Source organism: Panthera tigris, chromosome D2 (genome assembly GCF_018350195.1).
Source record: "Panthera tigris isolate Pti1 chromosome D2, P.tigris_Pti1_mat1.1, whole genome shotgun sequence".
Lineage (NCBI taxonomy): Eukaryota > Metazoa > Chordata > Mammalia > Carnivora > Felidae > Panthera > Panthera tigris.
In genome coordinates this window covers 77,593,332-77,611,462 of record NC_056670.1, presented here as the reverse complement: position 1 = coordinate 77,611,462, position 18,131 = coordinate 77,593,332, and the positions used below count along the sequence as shown (strand labels likewise).

At 47.5% G+C, this 18,131-nt stretch overlaps 1 protein-coding gene across 1 annotated transcript; it reads left to right on the top strand.

Annotated features, from left to right (window-relative positions):
* Nucleotides 1–13,908: 13,908 nt before the first annotated feature.
* CD2H10orf120 (chromosome D2 C10orf120 homolog) lies at nt 13,909–15,584 on the top strand. The gene is made up of 3 exons (XM_007084877.2): nt 13,909–14,151; nt 14,347–14,422; nt 14,812–15,584. Exons 1-3 carry the CDS (start codon nt 13,967–13,969, stop codon nt 15,553–15,555), a joined length of 1,005 nt encoding a protein of 334 aa, XP_007084939.2. The 5' UTR covers nt 13,909–13,966; the 3' UTR covers nt 15,556–15,584.
* Nucleotides 15,585–18,131: the final 2,547 nt, after the last annotated feature.

Below are 18,131 nucleotides of genomic sequence, written 5' to 3'. Positions count from 1 at the left end.
CCTTGACATTGCTGCTCTCAATGCTCTCCTCTAATTGTCCTCTATTGCTTCACAAATAGTGGACCTCCCTGGACAAATGTGTCCACTTCCTTCACACCACATCGGACATGCTGAAAGAGTGCCTGATGCCTCCATTGTCCACCCACAGTGGGATGCAGGACAGCTAAGACGATGGACACAACAGTGCCTGCTGCTGAGAAGACCACAGTCGACCAAGGAGATGGAGCTGAGACGAGGGTGGCGGTCGTGGTGGTCGCTGCCTCGGGGGGACCACGATGAGTGCTTGTGGCTGAGGCCATACAGCTATGAGAACCTCAAGCCTTGCTTGTGACTGAAAGGGTGGGAGGTACAGAGCAGCAGTACATGGTGAACCCAGCAGCCGCTGGAAAGTTCCACAGGTTGCTGTTTTTGTTTTGAATACCACTATTAAAAATATTAGCAATTGATTTCCCATTTATAGAACCAATGGATTCTTGAACAAAAAGCAGGCAAAGCATGGCACAACCGAGTTGTGCTCAGCCTGCCATTTTGAGTTTTTCAGCGATGGCCACTCAGGTCTCTTCCCAGGACTTTGTTCCAAGGCACACAGTTGAAAGATCATGAAAATACACTCTCCTTGGGGTTAGATCGCAAATAAGATATACTGTAACTCCCTCCCTCTTACCCCATGGAGTTCTGGTACCTGTAGGAAATGCTTTGCCAACTAGGGTTTTAAGATAAGGTGGTTTCATGTTTGCATATCGTAACTCACAAGATCTTTTTATGCATGCTCAGTTGGGTTTGGCCTTCTCCAAAGAACACAACTCCTCCCCAGGTGAGTCCCAGTTGGGGCAAGGGGTCTAAGGGGAAGTTCAGAGAGAGACAGCGCTCTACATTATCCTCTCATGATATGAAGGGCAGCCCAACTCCTCAAAAACACTCTTAAACTCCTCAGTTTGTGGAAAAGGACAGGGTTTCGTACAGACAATTGCAAACCCAAGAAAAGCATGCAGCAAGCATGCTTCCCGATAAAGAACACATCACATTTCCAGGTAGGAAGAGATAGTTGCTGGGGAGGGGTACTCTCCACATTGTATGAAACATTTGGGAGATTCCACCACAAGATAAAGGTAATACCTGCTAAAGTTTCCTGAAAAACTGAAGGTGATTCAGGATTGACACTTGCCAGGAGTGCTGGTATTCAACCAGTACAGGTGGCTGTGGTTGCACAATTGTAAAAAATTACAGGTCTTTCCTACTGGTGGTCAGTGAGCCTCCTGAGTGCCCCCTATAACTACGTGGAGCCCCAGCCTCTTTCCTCAACTCAGACCTCCTCAACATAAAGTATAAACACAGCACTAAGTCTGATCAGCACCCCGTGATGTGCCTGGTGCTGGGGCTCCGATATTTCTAATGCCACCTGCCTATCACATCAGATTATTAAGGCAGTTAATCTGGTTTGTTTTGGAAGCACATGCCTTCTAGAACTTTTGTTAATATTAATTTGGATATATATGTATATTCAAATGAGTTCAGGCATGGATAACTCATAGACTGGTGCCTGCTCATAACAAATGTTCAATGAATATTACATTTTATTGTTAATTTTGGTGGCATTCTCATTTCAGACCAAACCTGTTATTTGAGGGTGGTGACAGTGGGCACCGCTAAGCCTAGTCGCTCCGTGTTTTCCTGTGTGAATTTCCCCACCCCATATTGAGTTTCCATCTCCTTATCAGACCGATTTGAATTGTTCAGTCACCACACCATTTCCTGGGGAATCTAACCTCAGATTACATTGGGATTGGTGGTTTTTGGTTTTGTTTGGCTTTTTCTATTTATAAATAGTGTGACCTTGGGCAAATCATTGAAACTTTCCTGCAGTACACTGGCTTCTTTGTCTGTAACCGCTCTGTAAATAGACCTTCGGAGAGAGAGTGAGTAGGAGGGCCCAGAGAGACCCGTGTCCTGGCAGCAGTGGGTCCTGTTGGGAGGGACAGTGCTAGCGGCCCATGACCTGGAGCTGTGGCCTGCCCTTCACACAGGTTACCCGGTGAAAGGCAACTTCTGCCTTTTGCAGATTCACACATGGAATCTCCTGGAAGCAAAGACCTTCTAAATGCAAAATCTCTCTCATTTGCGACTTCTGTGCGAGGGAGGTGGTGGGAGTTGTTCTTGCTTTTGGGCGTCTCTCTTCCCTGTAATTTGATTCCAGTACAGTCTCCCCATTCATTAATTTCCTGCTGCATCACTTTGACCTTGGCTAAGCTCCCACAGATCTGGAATGGCAGAGCTGAGACTGGAATCCAGGACAAACCCCTTCACCGAGAGGCGATATACCTCTTCTCAAAATGAAAATGCCTGGGTGGGTTCTTCCTCTTCCTACTTCCTCACTGTGTGTCATTTGTATGGATCACTGTTGGTGTGACCAGGGCTCTGAGCTGACTTGTCAAGAGTCTTGGTCCCATCAGCAGCACAGAGTTGCTGCTGCCAGCGTGAACAGCCCCTAGTTAGGGGACTAAAATATTTGTCTTCCTTATTTGCACTTAGAGTTAATCACCTTTATTTATTTGTTTTAAAAAACTGGTTTGTGTCTTTGGGTTTAGTCTGTAAAACAGATTATCTTTTGTTCTCACTTCCTGGAATACTATATTTTAATTAGACGTTAGAGAGAAGTATGTATGGATCTTGAGGAATTACAAGAGCGCTTTATTCCGAAGCATAATGTAGCAAGTCTTGGTAGACAAGGACAAAAGTCTATATCCCAAGTGTCCTTCTGGCAATTTACATTGGCTCACCCTCAGATTGACTTCTGTCTTCCCTGACTCCATTCAGATTTGGCAAACACGTTCCATATCACTTTATGATACTGGTATTTGGGTGTTTTAAGATTTATTCAAAAATCAAGAATTAAAAAGACCCCTTGGAGTTGCAGAAACTCTCTCGGAAGTATTGCAGAATAAGATCAACCGACGTTGCAGAACAAACGAGGAGCCGTGGCCCCAGGAGCCACGAAAGTGCAGTGATTAGTGCTACTTTTCTGTGCGTGGAATCTGAACCAAAACTTGTACATGAAATATTTCAAGTCTAGCTAGAAACACAGAGTAGGTAAAGTTACTGTTCGGGTTTTCCATGTACTTGAAAAAAACCTATATTGCTTTAATTTGCCTAATACTGATACCCTTTAAACTATAGCTGATCTTTTATTTATTTATTTATTTTTCAACGTTTTTTATTTATTTTTGGCACAGAGAGAGACAGAGCATGAACGGGGGAGGGGCAGAGAGAGAGGGAGACACAGAATCGGAAACAGGCTCCAGGCTCTGAGCCATCAGCCCAGAGCCTGACGCGGGGCTCGAACTCACGGACCGCGAGATCGTGACCTGGCTGAAGTCGGACGCTTAGCCGACTGCGCCACCCAGGCGCCCCATAGCTGATCTTTTAAATATCTGGGAAGGAATTTACTAACCCTCCCAAGACAAAAATTTGTACAAATTGTGAAAGTTTGGAGAACACCATCTATATATTTTTCTTGGCATATAGAGAACAGTCTTTTCTGTGTCCTTCTATGTCTATTCTTTTTTTTTTTTTTTTTTTTTTTTTTTTTTTTAGATTTAGAGAAAGAGAGTGAAAAAAGGGAGAGGGTCAGAAGGAGAGAGAGTGAGAGAGAGAGACTGAGAATCCCAAGCAGGCTTCATGCTCAGCACAGAGCCCAGCACGGGGCTCGATCCCACCACCCTGGGGTCATGACCTGAGCCAAAGTCAAGAATCAGACACTCAACCACCTGAGCCACCTGGGTGCCCCAAGAAATAAGGGAAATTAAAAAAAAATCAATTGTATATATATTTACTAGCAATAGTAATTGGAAAATGAAAAACAGTTACCATTTAAAATAGCATTGAGAGGGGCGCCTGGGTGGCTCAGTCGGTTAAGCGTCCGACTTCAGCTCAGGTCACGATCTCGCGGTCCGTGGGTTCGAGCCCCGCGTCGGGCTCTGGGCTGATGGCTCGGAGCCTGGAGCCTGCTTCCGATTCTGTGTCTCCCTCTCTCTCTGCCCCTCCCCATTCATGCTCTGTCTCTCTCTGTCTCAAAAATAAATAAAAGTTAAAAAAAAAATTAAAAAAAAAATAGCATTGAGAGCCCATAAAATTCATAATGGTAAGTTTAACGTAACACGTACAAGAACTACACATGACAAACCGTAAAACACTGCTGAAAGAAATTAAAGGTCTAAAATGGAAAGATACACCATGCTCACCAATTGGACAACCCAGTATTATTAAGGTATCAATTCTTCCTTAAAGTGATCTATAGTTTCAATGCAATACATCAAGAAAATTCCTGCAGGCCTTTTGTAAAATTGACAATTTGATTTTAAAGTGAATACAGAAAAGCAAAGGGCCTAGAATAGCCAAAGCATTTCTGAAAAAGACTTTATTTAGAGCTAAATAGTCACGGCCGTGCAAGATGGATGTAAACAAGACGTATAGATCAATGGAATAAAGTCCCCAAATAGATTCTTGCACACACAGCCATTGGAATTTTGGCAAAGGCACCAAGGTAATTCAAAACCTGGTGGTAAAACAACTGAGCATCAAAGTGCAAATAACAAAAATAGCTCAACCCTTACCCACCACATCCAAAATTAACTTGAAGTGGATCACAGACCCAGGTGGAATTTTTGTGCATTTATTATTATTTCTTAATTTAATGTTTATTTATTTTGCAGGGGGGTGTGCAGAGACAGAGGGGGAGAGAGGAGCCGAAGGAGGCTCTGCATGGTCAGTGGAGAGCTGGATACGGGGCTCCAGCTCATGAACTGTGAGATCATGACCTGAGCTGAAGTCGGACGCTTAACCGACTGAGCCACCCAGGCGCCCCTTGTGCCATTTAAATGACTGTTGTTATCTCTTTTCACTGAGTGTCAAAATCTGAATTCACATAAATTATGTGCCTGATGGGTGAGTGTATACTTTAAAAAAATTTTTTAATGTTTATTTATTTTTGAAAGAGAGAGCGTGAGCAGGGGTGGGGCAGAGAGAGAGGGAGACACAGAATCTGAAGCAGGCTCTGAGGTGTCAGCACAGACCCTGACGCGGAGCTCGAACCCACGAACTGTGAGATCATGACCTGAGCCGAATTCCGGAGCTTAACCTACTGGCGCCCCATGGGCGTGTATACTTTTTTAAATGCCTGTTTCTATTTGCCATTTCTCTGCCGTGTCACATTTTTTTGTGTGTCGTCTTGAAAGATGCCATTCGAGTTTTGTCTACACGACAGACCTAGTTTTAGATACCACCCACCATCTTGAGCCACAGGGACAAAGAACACAGGACAAAGTCCTGCCAGGAAAGGCTGGTAGTGATGTTTGCATTGAGAGGAGCTGATAGTTTGTCCCACCTTCGTCGTCTAATATCCCAGGCCTGCTGGACCCTTGCCCTTCTCTTAAGTCAAAAACAATTTTCAAATGTCTCTTTGAAGGAAACTTTCATAGGACAATGGCAGATTTTACTTTCTTTCTCCTGTTGGCAAATCTCAGTCCTGCCTTTGTTCCACTGTAGGAGGGGCATGTGTGTGACCAGCCCTCCCTGGCATAGCCCTCGGCAGCCAAGCAGAGACGTATCCTGCTTGGAAAATGCCTTCAACCTGCTTCTCTTGTCCACTGAAGCTTCTGGGTGTGCCTCCCAGAGATGGCCAGTTCTCTACCTCCCACATTCTTTTTGGTGGTTTACTTCTAAGATGGGGCTTGTAGCAGCCCAGATAGGGGACAGAGCTGAATCAGAGGTCAGTGGGGCACGGGGCACAACGAGACAAGAATGGAATCCAAACCCTGCCTAATCCTCCCCATCAAGGGAGGGCAAGTGACACCACAACCCTTCTATCTTAACTTGAGATGGCTTCAGGGGGAAGGGTCTTTTCTCCTGTTTTGTTTGTGTTCAGATGTCACAGGGACCGACAGGCTGGAAGGAACATTCCGAATATGGGAAATTTGCCCATCCCCTGTCTCCTGCCTTGTCTGGTTGTAGCGGGCCCAGCAGAATCACGGTTGGGTTTGCCTGGCGCCATTTTCGTGCCAGACTAACACAGGAAGTTGTTATTTAGAGATAAGGGAAACCACAGTTAACACCCTCCCTCTATAATCTGATAGAATCTCAGAACTGCAAAGTCATTTCTGTGTTAGCCTATGGAAAATTAAGCAGATCTCCAGCTCTACTCTTTGGGGAAGCCACTAAGCCAAGAGAGCCCAGCCATTATCCCAGCTACAAGCTCAGGAAGCTGCAAGCTTCCGGCTTCATAAGAAGAGGGCAGGGTTCATGAGCATGGACCCAGTGGTGCCTCTGCTGTGACAAAGGAACAACAAAATGCCCACTCACTCCACAGCAGAGCACCAAGGAAGAGAGGGTCATTTAAAGCTAGAAAGGAAGGAGCTGATTTAAAATAAGAACATTTGAAGGCAAATCTATAGAGACAGAAAGGAGACTCGTTGACTAGAGTCTCCTGGTACTTGCCAGGAGATTAACTGTAAATGGGCACAAGGGATCTTTTTAGGGTGGTAGAAACATTCCAAAACTGAATTGTAGAGAGAGTTGCACACAACTCAGTAAAGTTACTACAAATCGTAGTATGATCTTGTAGAGCCATCTTTTTGGGAGTCTATTTGTTTGTTCTTAGCATAAACATCCCTTGAGATTTCCTTGAAGATGAATGCTTGCCATGTGACCTCTCCAGAGCCAAGAACCCAGGCTTTCCTACACTTCAGAAAAGAATTTCTCATGCCCTGTGGTGAATATTAATAGCAACACAGGGAACCACAGGGGGATTCTCAAGCTCTCTTTTCAGAACCAGAATGTGGTGTGGACAATGGTCTCTATTAAAGGGTTAGCACTGGTCCCCGTTCTTGGACCCTGGTGTCAGTTTGATCCTCTTGTCCTCCAATGGGACAGATTCTATCAAAGATGGGGAATCCTCCTAGGTGAGTCTGCAAAGAACTCAGCAGAAATTCTGGTGGAGAAAACTAAAAACAACAACAAAAAACCCCGTCACCTTAGCCTAGATTCTCAAGATGGATTAAAACACCCTTCTGGGACTTTAACTTTTTTTTGTTATTTAATTTAATTTTTTATTTTTTTAAATTTACATCGGAATTAGCATATAGTGCAACAGTGATTTCAGGAGTAGACTCCTTAATTTCCCTTACCCATTTAGCCCATCCCCCCTCCCACACTCCCTCCAGTAACCCTCTGTTTGTTCTCCATATTTATGAGTCTCTTCTGTTTTGTCCCCCTCCCTGTTTTTATATTATTTTTGTTTCCTTCCCCTTATGTTCATCTGTCTTGTTTCTTAAAGTCCTCATATGAGTGAAGTCCTATGATTTTTGTCTTTCTCTGACTGACTAATTTCACTTAGCATAATACCCTCCAGTTCCATCCACGTAGCTGCAAATGGCAAGATTTCATTCTTTTTGATTGCCGAGTAATACTCCATTGTATATATATACCACATCTTCTTTATCCACTCATCCATCGATGGACATTTGGGCTCTTTCCATACTTTGGCTATTGTCAATAGTGCTGCTATAAACGTGGGGGTGCATGTGTGGGACTTTAACTTCTACTGATAATAATCTATTGCTCTCCAGACAAAGTCAGCAACTCTGCTTCTTTTTTTTAATTTTTTTAATGTTTATTCATTTTTGAGAGACAGAGAGAGAGCATAAGTGGGGAAGAGGCAGAGAGAGAGGGAGACACAGAATCTGAAGAAGGCTCCAGGTTCTGAGTTGTCAGCACAGAGCCCTCTGTGGGGCTCAGACCCACAAACTGTGAGATCGTGACCTGAGCCGAAGTCGGCCACTTAACCAACTGAGCCACCCAGGCGCCCCAGCAACTCTGCTTCTGACATGTTTCCAGAGGTCCAACCATTTCCCAAAGGTCTAAAGGTGAAACAGTCTTCCCCTAACCCTTCGGCTCCACCATTCTGGGTGGACTTCCCAAAAAGCCTCCAAAAGGGCCACAGCTGACTCCATTCCTAAGAAACTGTTTGTAACATTTCTGCTTGAGCCACCGTCTCCCCAGTCCTTATGCCAGAAGGAGACTGGAGAAGCGGGGGGCTGGATTTTAGAAGCAGGGGGGTGTGAAGCAGTGTGAGTCCTGGCCACAAGCCCTCTGGGTGAACCCCACCAGTGACCGCGTGGAGGTTGTACAGCATCTGATTCCTCACAGGTGCCAACCAGCTTCCTTTTTCACTTAACCGTGCATGTGAATCACCAGGGGAACTTGCTGAAATGCAGACTGGGATTCAATAAATCTGGAGCAGCACCTGAAATTCTGCATTTCTAACACGCTCCCAGGTGATAGCATGGCTGCCGGTCCACGGACCACACTTTGAGTAGCACCTCATGTTGAGTGGTCCACGTTGAGTCACTACTTTGTGTCTCTTTAAACCAGCAGCATTGGCGTCACCTGGGAACTCGTTGGGGGGGTGTGTGTGTGCAGATTTTTGAGTCCCTCCCCAGATCTACCAAATAAGACTGCATTTTGGCAAAATATCCAGGAGATTTACTTGCACATTGACGTTGGAGAAGAACTTCCCAGGGCTCTGATCTGCCTAGAGCTCATCGGGAAACCATGATTTTAAAGCACTCAGCTTATACAAAGACTGTATCTTATGCATTGTTAAAAAGGAGCACCATTCCCATAAATGAGGGGGCTGGCTATCTACATAGAAAATCTTAGCGCTGGAGAGAGGAGATGGCTGAAGGTCTTTGGAAAGCCACCTTGCAATGGGTGACAAGATCCATCAGAGGGAGCCAAAGCCCACACGGTGACTGCTGGCAAGGATGTGGGGAGGAGGAGGAAAGTCCTCTAGGTTTTTGTGTGTGTTTCTTGAGAGGGCGCTCAGTGCGTACAGAGGCACGGACTTCTTGGTAGCCATGTAAAATTCGGCTGGAAAATATACTTAAAGAAAAAAAGGTGGGAAATAATTGAGCATTATAGCTAAAAAACTGAGAGTAGGAAGAAAGTTAAAGGAAAAAGCCCCGAGGTTTAGAGAATATAGGAGAATGTGATTTATGAAACATACAAGCCACGTAATCTAGGAGAGCATCATTTCCCCCTGGAATAGGAAATGATTTCTTAAACAAGGCATGGGAAGCACTAACCAACCAGGGAAAGACTGATAAGTTGGAGTGCAGCTAGCACAAGTAATACCTTTGAGAAAGGAGAGGGCCGGGGTGCCTGGGTGGCTCAGTGAGTTAAGCGTCTGACTCTTGATTTTGGCTCAGGTCAAGATCTCACAGTGTGTGGGTTCAGGCTATGCACTGTGTAGTGTGGAGCCCGCTGGAGCTCCCTCCCTCTCCCTCTCCCTCTCCCTCTCTCTCTCTCTCTCAATAAATAAATACTTAAAAAAAAAAAAAAAAGGAGAAGGCCAAGTCAACAGTAGAAACAGGTGCTTGCCACATATTGAACCAACGTAGGGCTTGCGTCAAGAATACATAACCAAGTCCCACATACCAACAAGAAAACAAAAGCTTGTTAGAAAAGATGGCCAAAAGACTTGAACAGACATGTCACAAAGGGTAAGCTCGATGGCCAATAGAAAAGGTGTTCGGCATCATTTGCACCAGGAAAAATGCAAATTAAAGCCACTGTGAGATACCACAGCATACCCACCGGTGTTGACAAGGGGGGATTATTGTTGGGAGTCTATGATGGTGGAAACTTTGGAATGGAGCTGAGAATTTTCCAGGAAATGGAAGCTACACATACCCCAGGACCCAGCACCTTGCACCCCTAGATTTGCACCCAACAGAAAAGCATGCCCATAGCCCAAAGAGGCATGTACGAGATTGTTCCCCAAATCAGAAGCAGAAGGCGGCTTGATAAATCATAACAAAATCACGCTAAGCAACAACGAAAATGAGCTAAAGTCAAACATATCAGTAAAAGAGTCTGAAAAACATAATGCTGAGGGAAAAGAGCAGACACAAGGGAATATATACTGTATGAGTCTTTTACCACACAGTTCAAAAATGGGTATGATTATGCATAATAATGGAAAACCTATTAACACGCTCTAAAAGCCACTCAAACTCATCTGTTTTTAGTGCTTATTTATTTTTGAGAGACAGAGCACAGTGGGGGAGGGGCAGAGAGAGAGAGAAGGAGACACAGAATCTGAAGCAGGCTGTCAGCACAGAGCCCGACGTGGGGCTCGAACTCACAAACTGCGAGATGATGACCTGAGCCGAATTTGGGCGCTTAACCGACTGAGCCACCCAGGCGCCCAAATCTCATCTTTTTTTTTTTTTTTAACGTTTATTTATTTTTAAGACAGAGAGAGACAGAGCATGAACGGGGGAGGGGCAGAGAGAGAGGGAGACACAGAATCGGAAGCAGGCTCCAGGCTCTGAGCCCTCAGCCCAGAGCCCGACGCGGGGCTCGAACTCACAGACCGCGAGATCGTGACCTGAGCTGAAGTCGGACGCTTAACCGACTGAGGCACCCAGGCGCCCCCCAAATCTCATCTTTAAAAACCTGGTAAATGTAAGTAGGTTTGATGGTTAATTTTATGCGTCAACTTGGCTGGGCCCAGCTGTATTTTGGTCTGATCCATTATTCTGGATGTTTCCGTGAGGATGTTTTCTGGATGAGATTAACATTTAAATCAGTGGATTTTGGGTAAAGCAAACTGCCCTTTATGACATGGGTGGGCCTCATCTAATCAGTTGAAGCTATGACTAGAAGAAAGACTGACCTACCCAAGCAAGAGGAAATCCTGCCAGCATGTCTGAGCTGTATTAAGTGCTCTTCCCTGAGTCTCCAGCCTGTCAGCCCACTCTGCAGATTTTGGACTTTCCGGCCTCCCTAATCCCGTAAGCCAATTCCTTAAAATCTCTCTCTCTCTGTACAACCCTGACTAATACAGTAGGTAAAAATAGAGATGTATGTAAAAGGCACAGGCTATGGGGCAAAGACATAAAATAAACATGAGAGTAAAAGATAGAGGATTAAAATGACAGGCAATGGAAAAGGAAACATGGACAACAAGCCAGCATATGAGGTTGATGACTGAATAAAAACAAGCGCAGGGGTGCCTGGGTGGCTCAGTTGGTTGAGCGTCTGACTTCGGCTCAGGTCACGATCTCGCAATTAGTGAGTTCGAGCCCCACGTCGGGCTCTGTGCCGACAGCTCGGAGCCTGGAGCCTGCTTCCGATTCTGTGTCTCCCTCTCTCTCTGCCCTTCCCCTGCTCATACTCTGTCTCTCAAAAATGAATAAAAGTTAAAAAAAATTAATAAAACCAAAAAAGCAAGCACAAAAGCAGGTATCAAGGTAACAGGAATGCAACCTAATGCAAAACTGATCATGGAGAAATATCTTCAAAAAAAAAAAGAAAAGAAAAGAAAAGAAAAGCTTGGGAATGGCAATGAGAGAGGGGGTGGGGAGAAGGAAGTGGGCTAAAAGCCAGTTAGTGGAACTGAGTGCAGGAAGAATCAGTGTCCCAGTGTCAAGACCTGTTGCCATGGTGACACCCTCCCAGGCAGAGTAGCAGGGTCCTGATGTCTGGGGAAGCTGGATCCTGGCCGTGGTACCCTTTCCTGTCCGACCAGGCTGCTGGCACATGGGCAGACCTAGCGTATCCCCCATCAGCCCACAGCCCAGAGTAACCCCTGCTGATGTCTCTGCGTATTTCCTGCTAGTCCTTTTCCCTCTTGTTTATTTGTGCATTTATAGTAGCCATATCCTATTTTATGTAAATTTTGTATTATGCTTTTTTTTTTTAATTTTTTTTCTTAATGTTTTTATTTATTTTGAGACAGAGAAAGACCATAAGCAGGGAAGGGGCAGAGAGAGAAGGAGACACAGAATCGGAAGAAGGCTCCAGGCTCTGAGCCATCAGCACAGAGCCCAATGCGGGACTCGAACTCACAGACTGTGAGATCACGACCTGAGCCGAAGTCGGATGCTCAACCGACTGAGCCACCCGGGCGCCCCTATGCTTTTTTTTAAAGCTCACATTGCATCAGAAGTACGTTATTGGAAATCCTGTCAAAGACTTGCTTTTTGACAGCTACGTAATATTCCAGCATGTATCACTCATTGGTGGTTTCGCAAATATTGTATAAGGTGTCAGGTTGTCGTGTGGCTTGTGCAAAGCCACTGTTCATCCGCAGCTAGTGTGGAGCAAATGGTTGAGCCACTGAATGCACTGCAGGAGGTATTTGCATTACTGCTAAGAGGCGCTCGTTGCTGGTTCCTGGGTCTGGAGCAGCTCCAGGTAACTGAACTTGCCTGTGCAAACAGGAGGAGCATCACTGTATCTTAGATGGCGCCCATGGGTATGAGCACCAGCCCACGTTCTAAACCTCCCCACTCCGAATTTCCCGGCGGAGGCGAAGGCAAGTTTTAGGACCGATGCTTGTCAGGGACCAACGATACTCTTCCGTGAGCTTCTGTTTTCCATTTTTTCAATGGGTAATGCACTCACGTGGTTCAGAATTCAAGACAGAATAATGTGCACAATGAAAAGGCTCATTTCACTACTTCCTCATCTGCCGGATACCCACCTCAGGTAACCATTTTTATTAATTTTTTGTGTGTATTAATCTAGATTTTCTTCATGCAAATTTGAATGCACATGCTTATTTTTTTTTCCTTTCCAGATTAAAAGGCAGTCTACAACTTACATAGTTTCGCACGTTGCTTTTTGCATTTAACCATATTTCTTGGAGATATTTCCATATAAATACAGACCTTCCTTCCTTGATCTTTATTACTCTTGCGTAGTATTCCAGTGTATGGTTGGCCATAACTCTAACCAATCCTTATTAATGGACATTTGAGTTTGTCATTAGGTTTTTTTTTAACTTTTAAAAATATTTATTTTTGAGAGAGAGAGAGAGAGAGACAGACAGAGCATGAGCAGGGGAGGGACAGAGCACAGAATCTGAAGCAAGCTCCCGGCTCTGAGCTGTCAACACAGAGCCCTGACTCGGAGCTCGAACTCATGGACCGCAAGGTCATGATCTGAGCCAAAGTGGGACGCTTAACCGACTGAGCCACGCAGGTACCCCTGAGTTTGTCATTAGGTGTGTTGTCCCAAGCAGGCTGTGTTGACTAACCTTGAGCATATTTTGTTATATACACATACTGCTGGGTCAAAGGGTAAACGCATTCGGAACGCTTATGTTGCCAAATTACCTTTAGTAGGGGTTGTGCTAAGGTGCATTCTCACCAGGGACGCTTTTGACCCAAGAGGATTTCTTACTGAGTCGGCAAGCCGAGCGTCTGCTCTACACGAGGCCCCGTGCTAAACAACAGCAACACACGAATAAGATGCCTCTGGGACTTCCTTTTGAGCAGAGGGAGAGACAGGCTTAGTGGACAACCAAGTCAATTTGTGATAACGTGCTGGAGCATGGCACCGGGACCGTGAGAACGCGGACAAAGGAGTGATTTATCCCGCAAGGAAATCTTCAGGGGAGGCACAGGTGAGCCAGGCCCTGAAAGCAACTTGCCAAGGGAGGAGAGAGCTGTCTGAGATACGGGGGAGAGGGGCGGCGGGGGGGGGGGGCATGAACATAGCTGAGAAGCTCATTCCAAGAGCCACGGATCGAGCGCTTTGATGGAGCTTGAGGAATTAAGATTGCAGAGGCAAGCAAGGACCTGAGAGAGGCTGAGTCTTCACCCTGAAGGCACTGAGCAGTCTTTGTGGGCTTGTAAGCAGCAGCGACGTGGTTAGAATGTCCCCCCGCCACGTGCTCTGCCCACTCTGGTCCCCTGGATTCCACCCCTCCAGGCACATGGTCGTGTGTGTCCATTTCACCCCAGGGCTTCACCTGATACCTAAACTCAGACCTCACAATAGGCCCCAAGTAGGCCAGTTATGATGCAGGAAGAGTTCGTAACTATCTCTTGGGTTCCCGCTAAACTGTTCTAGAAAGAAACTCCAGGCACTGACACCTCCCATCCTCGCGTATTGCCAGAGTATGATCAGGGAATGGGAGAATGGCTTCCAGAAGACTGGGAAACAGAGGCCCCAAGAAAGGAAGGCTGCAGAGGGCAGGTGGAGGATGCGTGGAGCGCCAGTCAGAATGTATAACACAAGCGATTCCTTTTGGGATAAAGCCCCCCTGTGCTGTCAGCGGGGTCTGAGTCCTACTTCGCCGTTGGGGTGAGCGGAGCCTGGGCTTCGGGTCCTGTCCTTCCCACCCCTCCCGGAACGAGCCAAGGGGAGGACCCCACCCCGGTCACCGTGGCCCTCGCCTGTCTAAGGCAGGGCTGCCCTTTGTGACGCTTCCCACCCCAAAACTAAAAGTAGTGAACCCCAGGAAGGGGGTTCTCCTACACCTGACTCTTTGCCTTTCAGGATATGGACCAAATCCTACAAATCAGATCCACGCATCGCCCTCGGAAAATACTCCCCCTTGGAAAAAGAGATCCTAGTAAGTGTCCTGAAGCTGATTCGCAGGGAGGCCCCGCTGGAGCCAGGCAGCCAGGCTGGGAGGGGTGGAGCCAGAGGTTCAAAACGCACCAGCAACGGACATACAAGGTTCCCAGCGGCCTCGAGTCCGCTCGAGGCTTCCCACACTTGCACTGCAAATACTATCTTGTTTCAAAGTTCTGATTAGGAATAGCACTGTGAGGGCTGCTGGCTTGTAGGTAAGGAGAGTCAGGATTTGAACTCCGGCCTGTCCGACCCCAAAGCTCCCACCGCAGAGGGGCCCACACACTCAGCGGCAGGTGGGGACAGGGGCCACCAGGCGATTCTTTCTGGGGGCACCCCCTGCTGCTGCCCCGCTGAGATTTTTGATAGTCCCCTTCACGTTGTCAGCGGCTGGGTGGTGTCCACACCGTGGCGGCAAGGAGATTTCTGACCCACAAGCAAGAGGAGGAGTGGGAAATGCTCAAGGAGCTCCAGTCGCTGTCTCCGGACTACAAGCGGGCGCTGAAGTTCGAAACACAGCATCCCCGTCCCTGTGCCACCTGCAGGCCCCGGGAAAAACTATGGACGGCCAAGGTGATCGTGCCCCCAGAGGAGTTCAGAATGCCCCAGCGCGAGAAGCTCACTGTCGTCAGGCACGTAGAACGGATGCAGCTTGCTCGAGCCCTACGGAATAAGCAGCTGTTGCCCTACATCGAGAGGCTCAGGGGCTCTTCATTTCTGTCTGGAGGGGGCCTGGGCCCAACGGCAAAAGACAAGACCAGGGAAGACGAGGACAGCGAGGTCGTGGCTTTCTACGACTCTGCCAAGCAAGAGGAGAGAGGCGAGGCAGAGAACAAAGCCACAAGCAGACGAGAAATAAAAATGAACGTCATCTTCAAGTCAGAAGAACCGAAACAACGTCTCACATGCCATCCAAACGATCAGAAACCGTTCTTCCCCACCAAGAAAGCGGAACGGTCCATCACTGGCCTAACCAACCGAAATCTTTTCCGCTTAGCTGACTTCCCTGGTGACCTAATGCTGATGAGTCAGGATTTTATTTCCCGGGGGGTCCACCCCGCTGATATGACAAAGGCCAGCCTCCTGGGGGAAGACAGCATCTGGAAAGGGTACTCGCACAAAGCTCTTTAGTATTAAAGTCTTACTTATTGCCATAGTAACCAAAGACCCTGGTCCTTTTCACTCTTGCAGCTCTGCCCCCAGGGTCCTGGGGTCTCCAGGCTTCTCAGGGTAACACCTGACAGCAGAGGCTTCCTGGTTTCAGGCATCTCTTCGCTCTTGGCTCTCAGCTGGCACCATCATCCCACAGCCCAGGCCTTTCCAGCATGCAGGCCCCTCCGCTTTGCCTTATTTCCAGGGGTCCTATGTCAGTTGCCCACTCCTGTGAAACAAATCACCCTCAAATCCAGTGGCTTAAAACAGCAATCGTTAATGTAGCTTGAAATCCTGTGGGTCAGCAATTTAGGCTGGGCTCAGTTGGGTTCCTCATGTGTCCACAGTCAACCATGGGTCAGTTAGGTGACTCTCCTGAGGGTTGACAGCTATCAGCTGGGTCAGTGGAAGTGACTGAGCCACATACTTCCTTGCCGCAGCAGGCTGGCCCAGGCCCGTTCACAGGGCCACTGCAGGATCCAGGAGAGTAAGCGGATGTTTGCAAAGCCCCTGAAAGCCAAGACTCAGAACTGGCACACCGTCCCTTTGTCACATTCTGTTGGCCACAGCAAGATACGAGGGTGGGCAAGTGGACTTCCTCTCTGGATAGGAAGAGGAGGAGGGTCATACTGCAAAGGGCACGAACACAGGGAAGCAGGTATGGCCGGGACCATGATTGCAATCACTCCACCACTGAGTCCCTGGAGCTGGGACCAACCTATAGCCCAGATGGGGAAAAGAATGTTACTTAAGGAGAAGGTTGCCCAGCCAGAAAGTCTAGAGGTCGGTTCCATGCTTCCCACTTCTTGCTTAGGTAAGCAGCTCCTACCTATGAAGGTAAAGCCCACCTGCTCCTGGCCGCCCTGCTCTCGAATCTAGCCAGGGGACTTCCACCTTCCTTCTCAAGCCAAGTGCAGGCACGGGGCATGCACGGATGCCGTGTGCACAGTCCTCTGGGCGTGTCTGCAGGTGGGTCCAGGGTCCCTGAGGTCAGCTCTTGCTTGTGCCCCCGAGGTGGCAGATCCAGGAGGCAGCACCCGGGGCAGCACGTTTGGCACCTGAGAAACAGCACACACTCATTTCATATCTGCATCTGAAGCACAGAAAGGTCTTTCAGTGAATTACACTCTGTCCTCAGCAATCTGCGCACAGTTGGAAAGATGCCGAACCTGCGCCCATGGCCCGCACATTCCTGGGACAAGGCCAGATTTCTCTCTGGCTCCCTCTTCTGGGGTTGGGCATGGGGTTCTCACTTCAGCTCCTTCAGAACCCTGCTGCCCTCTCCGCAGAGGCTGAGCCATGGGCAGGAAGGGGGCTTCTCTCTCTCCCAGTTTCCAGGATAACTCTGTTGGTCACAGGGGCCAACTTAACCTACTTCACTTGAAGCATTGTGTAGGTAGATGCTGTGGCTCACGATTCAGGGTGTCGAAATCACGTGAGCAAGGTGCACACACCAGCTGTGTCTTTTCACGATGTCAGCTTTATTCAGTCATAAAGCAAGGTTGTTAACATTCCAACCTCAATGACGTTCCGCGAGGCATTTAACTTGGCTTCGTACACGTCACACGAGACAAAACAAGTCATACATCAATCAGGCCATAAACAACAAGGGAGGAAGGTAACGTGTCCGTGAGCACGCCGTTGGTCTGTGGACTTAGTCTGGTCCTGGCCAGCCCTTGGCATTCTCTGCTTCTTACGTTCAAGCAGTGGAAGATCCCAGTGTTCAGACAGCAGTCGGGCAGAAACCTCGGGGGCAGTTGCCCTTCTTATGCGGTCAGACGTGGAGTCGAGGTCTGGGGAGTCTGACAGTTTCCTGCCAAAGTCCTCCCTTTTTAAAATTAATTAATTATTAATTAATAATAATAATTCATTATGTTCATTCATTTTGAGAGAGAGCATGCACGAGCAGGTGAGGGGCAGACAGAGAAGGAGAGAGAGAGAGAATCCCAAGCAGGCTCTGCATTGTCAGCACGGAGCCCGGAGCAGGGCTCGGAGCCACGATCCATAAGATCATGACCTGAGCCGGAATCAAGAGTCGGATGCTTACCTGACTGAGCCACCCGGGTGTCCCTAAAAGCCCTGCCTTTGAAAAGCTTCATCCTTCAGAGACCTCTTCTGGTTCTACTGATCATTAGTTCCGGGTTCTTTCCGGTTCTCTTGGCCTTGCTGATTATCAGTTCTTGTACCTCGAGTACACTCTGGTTTTAGCGATACCTAGTCTCAGTTACTGCTCTTTGGCTTTTTACATCACTGCTTGACATGAGTGACTCCATCTTGCTCCCTACACTATTCCTTGTCTCAGCCTAAACATCACCTCCACAGAGACAAAGGTCACCAAGTGCTTCATATATCTGGGCTTCATCAACAAGATGAAGTCGTCCACCCTAAGCTTCCCCACCCCAACACCCGCTGGTGAGGAGGAAGTAGAAAAAGATAGTTATAACGATCTTTCAGCACAGTGTCCCCCAAAAGCAGAATATCTGATGAACTAAGCCGATTTCCTTGTTCCTTGCCGGGGAAGTCTTTTTGACCTTGAACTAACTTGGACTTTTCTA

Excerpts from the sequence above, each read along its gene's own strand:
- CD2H10orf120 (XM_007084877.2), top strand. The coding sequence starts at position 13,967 with ATGATCAGGGAATGGGAGAATGGCTTCCAGAAGACTGGGAAACAGAGG. Across the intron at positions 14,152-14,346 it reads AGTCCTACTTCGCCGTTGGG|GATATGGACCAAATCCTACA; the intron begins GTGAGCGGAGCC and ends TTTGCCTTTCAG. Across the intron at positions 14,423-14,811 it reads CCTTGGAAAAAGAGATCCTA|CGGCTGGGTGGTGTCCACAC; the intron begins GTAAGTGTCCTG and ends TCACGTTGTCAG.